Raw genomic sequence first — 13090 nt, forward strand, 5'->3', positions numbered from 1 at the left:
AGGGCCTCAGATAACGACTGCAGGGTCTGGTCAGTTCATTTGTGGAGAGGAGGTCCTTGAGGTGGTACTACTTCTATGAAATTTCCTTTAAAAATAGCTATGGGATTCAGATTGAAATTGTGGTTTGAAATTTCACCAAGGCTTCTTTTAATATCATTCCAGAACACCCGTATTTTATTTTATTTTCACTCTCCTACCCTCTCTTGGATTAGATTTTCTCCAAAACTGTCTCTAAAGATAGCAATGTTCCAAATGTATAATGGGTGATTGGGTGATATTGCAAATGAAATTGAAGGCAATGGACATGCTTGAAAATAAACAAGTGGTGCGAAAAATCCTGCTGGATCAGGGAGCATTTTTTGTTAAGAATTGCAAGACACAATCATGGAATCTGCAAATATTAGTGACCAAAATATTTTCAAGGCATCCAAACAGCAAATGGTTGTTGTGTGGCAAGGAGGGGTGTAGGAAGGAAAAAGCAGGCTATTCCATAGCAGGCTAAATTCCAAATGACCAGTATAGCCTTGGGCTTTATTAACGGTCAAAAATGTCTTTGGCAGGAATCACTAATATAAATGCTACTTCTAAATAATTTAGGTCATTAAGGGATTACCTACCATATAGGATCTATTTGTATCTATTGACTTTTCTGATTTGGGGATTGATTTGGATTCAGGCATGTTTTCCCTTCTTCATGCTTGGATGGCATGCTTTGAAAACGAGTTGGCGATATCTCTGTGTTATTAAGATTGTCAGTTGAATGAAGGACCTGTATTAGGAGTGGGCGGGGGGGGGGGGAGATAAAGGGTTATATCCAGCACTGCATGCATGGAGTTCTACTAGGGCTGCCAAATGTCCGGATTTCCCCGGACATTACTGGGATTTCAAAGGCGGAATTGACATCCAAAAGGTGGCACTTTGTCCTGGATCTTAGGCAAGTCAATTGAAAATTCGCATTTTTTCAGTGTTTATGTAAATAGAAGAAGAAAAGTTTGGATTTGATATCCCACTTTATCACTACCCTAAGGAGTCTCAAAGCGGCTAACATTCTCCTTTCCCTTCCTCCCCCACAACAAACACTCTGTGAGGTGAGTGGGGCTGGGAGACTTCAGAGAAGTGTGACTGGCCCAAGGTCACCCAGCAGCTGCATGTGGAGGAGCGGAGACGCAAACCCGGTTCCTCAGATTACGAGACTACCGCTCTTAACCACTACACCACACTGGCTGAGAGACTTCAAAGAAGAAGAAGAAGTTCCTGGTTTTTCCTTTTGAAATATGGCAACCCAGGTTCTACTCACAGAGCAGGACTTCCCTTTCATTAACCTGTGCACCTTCAATATCTGCTGTAGAGGATCTTCCAACCCTCTGGAGCAGCTTATGATGGCGGTGGGCTGCAGGGAAGAGGAGAGGAAAGCTCTGCTGTGCTAGTGGAACAGCAGCATTGGATAGGGACCAAAGCTCCTTCCTCAGCCATCTAACAATATGGCACCTTCCAGTGACCATCTAGTGCCCTTTCTGCTTCTGAGGAGGCCTGTTGCCCAGAGATGGCATTTTCTACCAAGTGACACACCATTGTCCCCAAGTCCGGCAGCACATTGTGGCTTGCTCTTTCTTTCTTTCTTTCTTTCTTTCTTTCTTTCTTTCTTTCTTTCTTTTCTATACTACCCTTCAGATGCCACTTTACTCATTTCACTTAAGAATTGCTGCCCATGAAACATAGCTAGTGATTTAACAATCATAACATATAAGCTGTGGAAATCCCTGACCACAGAAGAGAGTCTGGCATCTTTGCTATACACGCAAAGGTTCTGCTATCCAAACACTTGTTATACAAAACATTATTCAAACATGAGTTATTAGTACCCAAACCTCGCTATAACACCACAGATTCAGATATCCCAACAGCCAGACCCTTGCGTTGTATTGTAAACAAAAAGAAGTCTTAAGTTTTTTTGTATGTCGCAACTGTTTTGCCATAAACCATGGGGCGAGGGGCAGAGATTGGACAAATAAGAGAGTATGTATTCTTTCCTTGTTTGTTCAGAGGGTTTTCTTGTTTTTTCCCATCAATTTGGGGTCAAAATTCCATAGTCACAAATTTCCCTGTAGGAATAATTGGAAATCATTGACCTTTTAAGTGAAAGCTCACATAACAAATGACTTCCTAAGAACACTTTGTGTTTGGATAGTGGGACCTGCATGTACAATTTTTGGTGAATGCTAACAACACATCTCTTTACCCTTTTGACATTTGATATGTATGTTTTCTGGGCTCACCCTATTCCTGCGACTGTGGTTTGATTTTAACTGTTTTTAATTATGAATTCTTAATTGTTGTGATTTTCTTCCTGCAGATATGCGCCTAACACCGTCGTTGTGTAGTTTCAGTCATATGCTGAAGACACATCAGTTTTCCTGACCTTTGATACCACACACACATACAGCTGTTTTTTGTTGTTTTTTTGGTACTCACTGATATGGAGTACTGTCACCAACTTTTTGCTGTTCATGGCAGCCATTTTTCTAAAGCAGCAATGCTGCAGCAAGCAAAGGCTCTAGCAGCTCGGTCTGCTGGTTGTGGCTGGAAAGCCAAACAGGAAGTATGTGACTGTTGCCATGGAAACGAAGGGGCAGTCCATTCTCCTTATTGAGCACCGGATGTTAGCTCAGTGTGTGTTATATGACCTGTACAGGATGTACATGGGTGGAGTTTGGAGTCTCTCTCTGTTTGTTGAAGAGAGCAGACATCTTTACTGTATGACTGCTAAAGACACAAATAAAGACATGTAGATACATTTCTGTCTGTGTCTGATTCCCCTCCCTGGGGATATGCAGGGAGGAGGAAAAGGAGAAGAAGCAGTTGGTGTGTTTTTCTCACAGCCTGAGGAAAATCGCCGGAACGGACCTCGTGTTGTTTCCTGCCGGGAGTCGCCGGAGGGAGGTCTAAGGAATTCAGCCGGTGCCTGAACAGATAGGCACATACCTCTGACCGGGCTAGAATTCCAACAGTGGTACCAGAGCTGATGGTTTCTTCGATCCATGGGAGTCTGCATCAATGAGTGGCAGAGCTGCTGTTTTCATTGCTCCATGGAGGCCTGAGGTGAGAAAGCTGATTCTCTGCAGCCAGAAGCTGACCAGAGGAGGCTGAAAGCCAAGCTACGGAGCCCAAGGTATGCGATTTTCGGGCTTAGAAGTGTGAATGCAGATTGATTCATTCTCTGCTTCGAGGGAGCAAGGTTTGGGAAAAACAGCTCCGAGAGACAAGAGCTCTGCATTCCAAACATTCCTGTGGTTAATCCTGTCCAAGGGAAGGAACGCTGTTGTTTAGCAACGTAGGCCAGTTTCACGAGAGAGCTGGAAAAGTCAGGCTTTGTCTCGGAGAGGCAAAAACAAGGTTTTGTTTTGACTTAGGCCCAAACAAACGACCTGTTGGAAAGGGACTTTCCAAAGCAGGTAGCGTTCAGAGCTGCCAGGTGCACAGAGTGTAAACAAGCCAGCTATTGGATTTTAGAGGCTTGTGTTTGAGAGTTAATGCAAGGACTTAAAATGGATGCCAAGAAGGGGGGAGGCCTCCCTTCTCCAAGCCTCCTGACCAGTGACAATTATGCATCTTGGTCTATTAAGATGAAGGCCTTGCTGCAGAATCAGAGACTGTTTGGGGTGATTGAGAACCCCATCCCTGCAGCACCAACGCGTGCTTGGGAGTCACAGAATGTGAAGGCCAGAACTGCTATAATTCTGTGCATGTCAGACTCTGAGCTTATCCATATACAGGATTTACAGCACGCGAAAGATGTTTGGGACACGCTGAGAAGGACACATCAGAGAGATGCAGGTTCTTCAGCGTTGCTGTATTTTGAGAAGCTGACCAACCTGAGGCTTGCACCTGATGGAGATGTTCAAGCGCACCTGACGGAAATGAAATTTCTGCGTCAACAGATGGTGGAACGCAATTTCTGTCTGCAGGAGGAAGTGTTTTGCTTCATGGTGATCAACAGCCTGAATCGGACTTACAAAACAGTTGCCAGTCAGCTGGGGTCTCTCCCAGCGCGAGATCTAACGTCGGAGAGGGTCTTTGCCGTCGTTCTGAATGAACATGACAGACTTGCCACCCTGGAAGTCAAGGACAGGGGGAGACAAGAACGGAGTTCTGACACCCCCACTGCTACTGGAGAAAATGCTGTAGCTTTGAACGTTGTCCGATGCTACAATTGTGGACAAACTGGGCATCTTCAGCGGTACTGTAAGAAGCCACGTCAGAACAAAGGAGCCAAGGGAAGCTCCGCAAGATCTGAGGCGTCAGACAAAAGTCATACCAAGCCAAAGGCAAAGACTGCAAAGGCTTTGATGTCGCTAAAAGCCACACCAGAAGCGGGGAATTTCTTTGTCATCGATACTGGAGCCACAGTTCACATGACAGGACACAGAGGACTATTTTCTACGTTAAAGAAGCAAAGCTTCGCGGTGCAACAAGCCAACGGTCAAGAGCTGGAAGCCACCGGAATTGGGACTGTGTATCTTGAAAGTCCACTTGACTATAAACAATGTTTATTTGGTTCCAGAGTTGAAGTACAATCTGCTCAGCGTTTCGCAGAGTGCCAAGAAGGGACTAAAACTGTCCTATGATGATCAACACTGCGAGATCTACAAAGATGGAGAGTTGTATCTTTCTGCCAAAGAGAAAGATGGACTGTATTTGTTGACTTTTGATCAAACAGATTACATGGAATGTAATTCTTGTGATTCTAACATGATTTCTTTTGCAGGTGTAGCCAAGAAGAACGCCAACCAGGTCACCTCGAGGGTCGACAAGACATTTCAGCGGGTGTATGCTGATGTGATTGGTCCTTTAGCACCATCTAGAGGCAATGCAAAGTATTACCTAATATGTGTTGATTCTTTCACAGGTTTGTCTGGATTTATCTTTTGGAGAGACCGAAGGAAGCCTTAGAAAGGTTTAAAGAGTTTTGTGACAAGGTTAAAAATATGCATGATGCTGACATAGATTGTCTTTGCACAGATAAGAAGCCAATTTTTATTTTACAGGAGTTCCAGAGGTTCCTGAAGAAGAAAGGGATAAGACACAAAGTTGCTAGTTCCGAAGAAGCTTGGAACAGATGTGTTTGTGTAAGGGTGAACAAAGAATTACAAAAGGGAATGGAAGCGCAATTGCTTAGTTCACATCTGCCACATGAGTACTGGGCTGAGTCGCTAATGTCATTTTGTTACACGTGGTTGAGAAAGTTTTCAAAAGAGTTGGGCAGTTCTACTTTTGAGAAACTGTTCCACAGAAAACCTTCTGTTGCCCATTTCAAGGTTTTTGGGTCTCATGTGAGAACAGAAGCTCCGGGTGGAGTAAAGAATGCCAGAGGCATTTTTGTGGGTTATGAAAAGGGTCTCTACAGAGTAATTTTGTCTGAATCTGGAAAGGTGATTCTCACAAAATTCCTAGAGAGTGCTCCTGAACAGGAGAGAGTGATTGTTCACATATTTCCCACAGGTGATGATGATGATGATGATGTTGATTTTATTGAGTTCAGTAGTACTGATGATGACAGCGATAGCTCAGACAGCTCAGTTGTCACAGTCATTGAGAGGAAATCTCAAATAATGACTAGACCCTCAGAAGAGGAGGATGAACCACTGTTTACAATTGGTACTGGTTCTCCAGAGAGTTCAAAGGTTGAACCAGAAAGCAGAGAAGAACAGCACCTCTTACGTAGATCTGAGAGAGCAACGAAGGGTGTACCACCCAAGAGGTATTCACAAGAGTTTGCTAACTTAGCTGTTGCTGTTGTAAACGACCAAGGTCAAATTGTAGCTGTGTCTGAGTCAGAGACAAAGGCACAACAGAGAGTTGTTAACCAAGGTAATGCAGAAGCACTCATTCCTTGGAAGTCACACAACCAGAGAGATACATTGGTAAAACCAGTGGCGGGTAGTTCCAAGGGTGGAACTGAAACAACAGGGGAGTGTTATAAGTATAACAACTGTTTGTTTTCTTCTCTGGATGACGCTTTGCTCGCAGCACACATTGATACTTTAGGGGGAGGTTGTTATTCTAAAGCAGCAATGCTGCAGCAAGCAAAGGCTCTAGCAGCTCGGTCTGCTGGTTGTGGCTGGAAAGCCAAACAGGAAGTATGTGACTGTTGCCATGGAAACGAAGGGGCAGTCCATTCTCCTTATTGAGCACCGGATGTTAGCTCAGTGTGTGTTATATGACCTGTACAGGATGTACATGGGTGGAGTTTGGAGTCTCTCTCTGTTTGTTGAAGAGAGCAGACATCTTTACTGTATGACTGCTAAAGACACAAATAAAGACATGTAGATACATTTCTGTCTGTGTCTGATTCCCCTCCCTGGGGATATGCAGGGAGGAGGAGAAGGAGGAGAAGCAGTTGGTGTGTTTTTCTCACAGCCTGAGGAAAATCGCCGGAACGGACCTCGTGTTGTTTCCTGCCGGGAGTCGCCGGAGGGAGGTCTAAGGAATTCAGCCGGTGCCTGAACAGATAGGCACATACCTCTGACCGGGCTAGAATTCCAACAATTTTGTACTGCCACCCACAGCATCTCATTTGTTACAACACACACACAGAGATTTATTTATTTCACATGATTTAAATACGACTTGATTGTCATAAAACTGGAAAGTGTTTTTGACACCCCCGCCCCCATTGAAGCGAGATGAGCATCTCACCCCATAGTCGCCTTTGACCGGACTTAATCATCCAGGGATCTTTTACTTTTACTTTTATTCTTGTGACTATTTTTTTAAAACTGTGTTTAACATTATGTTTTTAAATTGTATCCTGGGACATTGTGATAAAGGGCTGGTAAGAAATCAAATAAATATGAATAACTACTACTACTTCTTCTTCTTCTACTACTACTACTACTACTACAAGAATTTCAAATCCAATACAGATACAGATTGGGATAAAAAAATCTACTTCAGAGATTTAGGCTGGATCTACACTGATTTGTAAAATTGCTTAAAAAACCCCTCATAATATAGCTCTCAATGCAATTTTACATTGACAATGGATCAGTGCTCAGTGTGTCCTCTGATGTCTCATTTTTATAATGCATTTTTAATGTTTTAACTGATCAGTGTATATTAGAAAAGGAGGATCTTCAATCGTCGCCAAAAAGACAGTAACTTAAATCTAGATTGTGGTGGTTTTGTATTTGTTTTTTGTAATATTTAATTTATTCTGTGTTTGTTAAATGGTTGGCTTCTGACATTTTGAATTTATGGATACGCTTGTACTTTAATGTCTGTGTGGCTTGCTGAAATGGCCTCATGGCTCAAATGGGGAGACCTGGTGGGTATGCAGAAGCATATTGCCTCTGGTACAGGAGGTTGTGTTCAGCCAACATTAGTCACTATTGATCGCCTGCTGTCTAAATTAGTAACCGTCTCTGCTTCATTTTCATCAGTGAATTCCATTCTGTGAAGCAGTAGTTCTTGTCTTTTCAAAATCTTTTACCATTCTGCTTCATTGGATGACCCTAGTTCCAAAGGTGGGGGCTCCTCCTGCAAAAGACAAAGCCAGAGTTTGGGGTAGAGTTTTCAGGGCTGTGTTGTGAGCAGTGCAGCAAGCAGAGAGAGAGCGCCATGCCAGATCTCTGCTTCGATCCAAGGCTGATGCTATAGGAGAAACAAGTCCCTTTTGGGGTATTGATGCTGCAAATGCCTCCATCATAGGATCAGGCTGTATGTATGTGTAAATAAACCTTATAGCCTAAAGACACCGCAGTCTCCACTGTGCCTCATTCCAAAAGGAAACATGAACCCTGGGTAAGTGCTTGGAACCCCTGGAATCTCGTACCGCTCAGAGATTGGGGTGGTGTGCAACAATATTCTCCTTTAACTCCAGTTCCCTGAACTGGACACAGTATTCCAAGCTGAGGTCTGACCGAAGCAAAATGCAGCGGTACCATGATTTATTGCAGTTGGACACTACACTTCTGTTGATGCAGCCTAGAAATTTCATTGGCTTTTTTTAGCTGCCATATCACACAGCTGACTCTGGTGGTCTGTTAAAATCCCAGTCCTTTTCATATGTGCCTGAATGTTGCAGCAGACCGACTATTCAGAGTCTGCTCTGAATATTCAGAGAGATATAATACAACTCCCCCACCTCTAACCAACATGGTATTTTTTAATATAGCAATGCTGAATCTTTAGTGACCCTTTATTGACAAAAGTTATGTCACCCTTCTAGAATTCTAGATCTCCAATGAAGTCTCTGGATTAACTGTGACAAAAGTTAATACACACTCAAAAATTAATCTTGAGCACAGAAATGCAAGGCAGAGAGTTTATTGATTATGAATGATTCAAGAACAACAGGTGAGATTTCTCTAGGTTCTCAATAGTATTTGTTGAATACCATCCAGATTGAGAGAGAAATCTCAGGACGGAATAGTAACAGTACAGAAGAAGTAGAAGAATGGATCAATGAGTGTTGCTTTGCAGCAACTGATGCTAGTAGTCAGCCTGTGGAATCAGCTTGGATTCATCCATGGATCAATCAGTCCTCCTTCCAGCTTTCTTTGCATTTGGCCATTACTTTTTTCTGAAATGAAATGAAATCCCGGTCAATACAGAGTGTTGCGGGACGAAGAAGCAGGGGGTTATGGGTACACAGTGCAGCTCTGGTTACTTTTGGGTGATTCAGGTGTACTGGGAGCAGATGGCCCAATGGCATGTAAGCAATTGAACGGGAGAAAACTGGCTCATAGTTTAATTTAGGTCAGCTGACCTGACCTGACTGGCTTGCTTGCTTCAATTTTTATTTATATTGTAACCATATTCAGGTACAACACCATAACAATTGAGATACAGTTCTCTATGGGGAAGAAGGCAGGACAAGGTTTATGAGTGCTTCTTGGACCAGGATATTATATCTTATGACCTTTGATCTGTGTGTTAATATAACTTTTTTAAACAGAGAGGAAAACAAAGATTGACTGCAAATCCTGAATCTGCTTGTTGGCTTGTGCTGCAAAAAGCAAGAAAAGAAAATGGCAAAACTGATAATTACCGCCATTTCAACGTAAGCAGAATTTTGGTCGCTTGACAGTTTATCTGCACACTTTTTTATCTTCATTGAGGCTTCTACCCCATGGTCGTCCTCGGCATACTTTTCAGCTATCTCCTTAAATTCTTCATCTGATTTATTCAGCATTGCTTGCAGATACTCGTCAACAGGATCACACATATCAGCAGAAACTAGAAAAAAGCAAATAAAAATAAAAATGGATTTTTCAGTAAATTAAATGAATGTTTAAAAACTCTTTACATAAAAAACCTTGTGTGATAGCTGGCTAGAAGGAAAAGGACTCACCTGAGAATGCGCTAGCTCTGATCTAAACTGGATGCCATTTACTCAGACTATATAATCCTAAATATTTACAAGACACCAGGCCCCACTTCCCAGTTGTGTGGAACTACCACCACAGACTTGGTCTGTTGTTGTTCATAATTCAAAAATATTAATAGTAACAATTTTGAAGGTTCTTCCCTTGAGATATTGTTGGGTTGTTGTTTTTAACCTGAGTTGGAGTGGCAAATGATACCTTCACAGACTCAAGGGTGGATATTGTTCAAGGTTTGTTACATGATTTTGACCCATGAAGCAGGAAATCCCACAAGCCCCTCTCCAGTGCTTCCTTGGAGCCTAACTGTTCTTCCAAGCAGCTAGCAAATACTGAGCAACCTTCACAAGCTGTTGGGCATCAGCACTTTGACTTACTGAGACTTAGTCAACAAAGTGGTGAGTTTGCATCTCTGGGGATCAGTTTTCACCAAACATTGCCTTCAATACAGAAGCAATCCCTCACATTGACACAGCAAGTGAAGCCTACCTGAGGCTGGCAATGACGGAGCCAGGAATTTCCACAATCACAGCGGCTGGAAAATATTCCACTGAAGTCACATTAACATCTGCCAGATGTATCCACAATTGCCCCCTTTCTATATATTCAGCAACACGAGTACACACCTAAGTCAGATGCCTAAAGCCCAGATTTTTTAATTCTTTTCCCCTACTGTACTTCATTTGCAAATGCCATCTCTGAAAACACTGTGCTGAATGAGGTGATTTGTGCTTCTTCAGTGTGTTGAGGAAAAAAGAGCATTATTTTTTTGTTTGTTTGTTTAAAAGCATTTCATACCGCTTTTCATTTAAAAACAAATCCCAAAGCAGTTTACGACAATAAAAGTCCAACAATAGCAACGCTAATCATGAGTGATGCTTACCAGAGGAGCAGCAACATGCCAGGGTGATGAAGAGGACAACAAGTGCCAACTTCATGATTACGGAGAATGCTCTGTATGGATTGCCTTACCAGGGAAATTGTCTGTGATGGTGAGCTGCACAGTGCAGGTGCATATATATATACGGGAGGTAGCAAGAGCAGCACCACCCACAACAGGACCTAGGAGGACACTTGGCCTTCATCATATTTGTTCTCTTAATTATACCCTGAGGGAGGAATTAGATGGAATTAGATGGATGAGAGAGGAATTGTCCCGTTGGTTTGTATCTCTTCAAAAATTGAATCTGAGGGAGACAAAGAGATAATTCAGACATTCTCAAATTAGTTGGCACCAAGTGGGTCACTTTGGTTAGCTCTGTTAGTGATAAGCTTGAGTGAAAAATGCACTTTTTAAACCAATTTTGTTCAGTGGTGACTGGCTGATGCCTACCCATTAGAGCTGGTGAGGCAGAATAATGGAGACTTTGGTGGATGGGTGAGATTTCCCCCACCCCTCCAGCCATTTCTGAGGGTGCAGACATTCTCCCCTCTTCCCCATGCAAGTTAATGCAGTCTGTCACTTTGCCCCACAAAGACAGAGAAGGTGGACAGAGCCCTGTTCTCTTCCCTTCCACTACCACCTTTCCCTGCAACGTGACTTGGGCCCGTGGCTGCTGCCATTGGTCACCCACCTCCACAGCATCCTCACCAGAGGTGATGTCCTTCCTCATGGTGCCTAACAGGCAGCAGGATTGGCACCCGCTGCAGAGCTACTCTAAGGGACATGGGTGGCGCTGTGGATTAAACCACAGAGCCTAGGGCTTGCCGATCAGAAGGTTGGTGGTTTGAATCCCCTTGACGGGGTGAGCTCCCGTTGCTCGGTCCCTGCTCCTGCCAACCTAGAAGTTTGAAAGCACATCAAAGTGCAAGTAGATAAATAGATCCGCTGCGGCGGGAAGATAAACAACGTTTCCATGTGCTGTTCTGGTTCACCAGAAGCGGCTTAGTCATGCTGGCCACCGGACGCTGTACGCCGGCTCCCTCGGCCAATAAAGTGAGATGAGCGCCGCAACCCCAGAGTCAGTCACGACTGGACCTAATGGTCAGGGGTCCCTTTACCTTTACATAGCTATTCTACAGAATGTGAAAGTTTACAATTGCTCCTGTAGAGGGAACCTATATTCTCAAATGCATGTAGCTGCGATCAATATAAATTAGCTGGCACGTTTGAGAGGATATTTTTAATTTCTGCCTTCTCTGTGTTTTCTGTTCCTCTCACTTGGTTTTGGTTTTTTGGTTTTGCATGGCAAGAAATCTTTATTTCTCCGTCTAAATCTATAACTGAGGGCCTATTTCCTCAGCCTCAAAGCATCTTGTGCATTCACCCACAGAGTCCCATGCCAGCTCCCACAGTCTCCTCTAACTCTTCTCCTATAACCCCTTCTCTCACCAGATCAGGCTAACATCATCCTCCCCCCCACAGCTGCCGCTCCCATCTGTGCATATCTCACCCTGTGCATGAAGAACCTGCGGCTAGCAAAGTCACTGATTGTGTGCAGCCAAAAGGGGAAGAAGCTATGTAAAAATCACATAGAATTTTTTCTTGCTCTCTGGCACCACCTGATGTTGCATATTTATAATGCATTCAAAATGTGATTTTTTGACTAATGTAGCTGAGTCCCCTGGACACGTATTTTAACCAATTCCAATGAAAAACAGGGAGAACCTGAGCGTTCACAAGAATACGCTCACTGGAGGCAATTTCTATATGATTCACATGCTGCGTGTGTGGCTCCGAAGGAGGATGAGCCGCAAGAAATTGCAGCAGCCATGTTCTGTGCTGGCCAGAACCTACCCAGGAAAAGCAGATGAAGTAAATGACTATGTATACAGATTGGGGGGTTGTTGAGAAAGCAGGGCATAGCTGTGACAGTGTTTGGTTGTGGAAAACCCTGAGCTAGAAGGAGTGTGGCAGCCCCCTTGCCCAAAGGAATAAGGCTCTACCATTTGTGCACACTGCAAGGGTTTAGGACAAACCTGGTTCCCTGTGGGCTTCTATGGACAATGCTTAAAGGTAAGAGAACAGATGGAATGCCATGGCTTGAGGACTGAGTTTGGACATGTAGAATGAATCCCTGGTTCCACCCATATTAAGCTCCCTAGGTATCTCTGGAGAAACTGCACTCAGCACAGACCATCTCACACGATTATTGTGAAGCTAGAATGTCACTTTCAGTTTCTTGGGGAAGTAAAAGACAGGATACAAAACGTACAAAAAATAATAATGAAATATATCCATGTCATATGTTGTACACAGTGCTTTTTCTGGGGGGATGCAGGGGTACACATACTCCTAAACATTTTTTGAATCTTTGTACTCTTGTCGGTTTATTGTATTTATTTTTCCCAATTTGTACTATAAAATGGTGATTTTCTTGAGTCAAAATGAGAGTGCCCCTAAACATTTTTTTAAATGAAAAAAGCACTGGTTGTACTTAATGCACATGATTTGTAGTTGATAAATCTACTTCAGAATTGTATTTGCAATGACCACTGGCCATAAGTTTTTCAAGGCTACAAAGAAGAAAGGGCAGGTAATTCTAAGACAGGCTAAATTGCCTTTTATCCAAATGATCAGTATGGCCGCAGGTTTTCTAAACAGAAAAAAATATCTGGCAAGAATAACTAATATGAATTCTGTTTCTAAGCCATTGTGGTTATTAAGGAATTGCCTAAATTAGGGGACTTGTTTTGTATATATTGACTTTTCTACTTTGGGTACTGATTCAGGCTCTGGCATGATCATTATTTGATGGTGTGCTTTG

At 43.1% G+C, this 13090-nt stretch overlaps 1 protein-coding gene across 1 annotated transcript; it reads right to left on the reverse strand.

The window, feature by feature from the left end:
* Window positions 1–8309: 8309 nt before the first annotated feature.
* LOC310852220 (uteroglobin-like) lies at window positions 8310–10400 on the reverse strand. Its single transcript, XM_083755263.1, has 3 exons — window positions 10267–10400; window positions 9050–9237; window positions 8310–8581 (listed from the first exon to the last, which is right to left on the reverse strand). The coding sequence occupies exons 1-3, from the start codon at window positions 10319–10321 to the stop codon at window positions 8537–8539; spliced, it is 288 nt and encodes a 95-aa protein (XP_083611389.1). The 5' UTR covers window positions 10322–10400; the 3' UTR covers window positions 8310–8536.
* Between the last annotated feature and the right edge of the window lie 2690 nt (window positions 10401–13090).

Source organism: Podarcis gaigeae (genome assembly GCF_964106915.1).
Source record: "Podarcis gaigeae genome assembly, chromosome: 1".
Lineage (NCBI taxonomy): Eukaryota > Metazoa > Chordata > Lepidosauria > Squamata > Lacertidae > Podarcis > Podarcis gaigeae.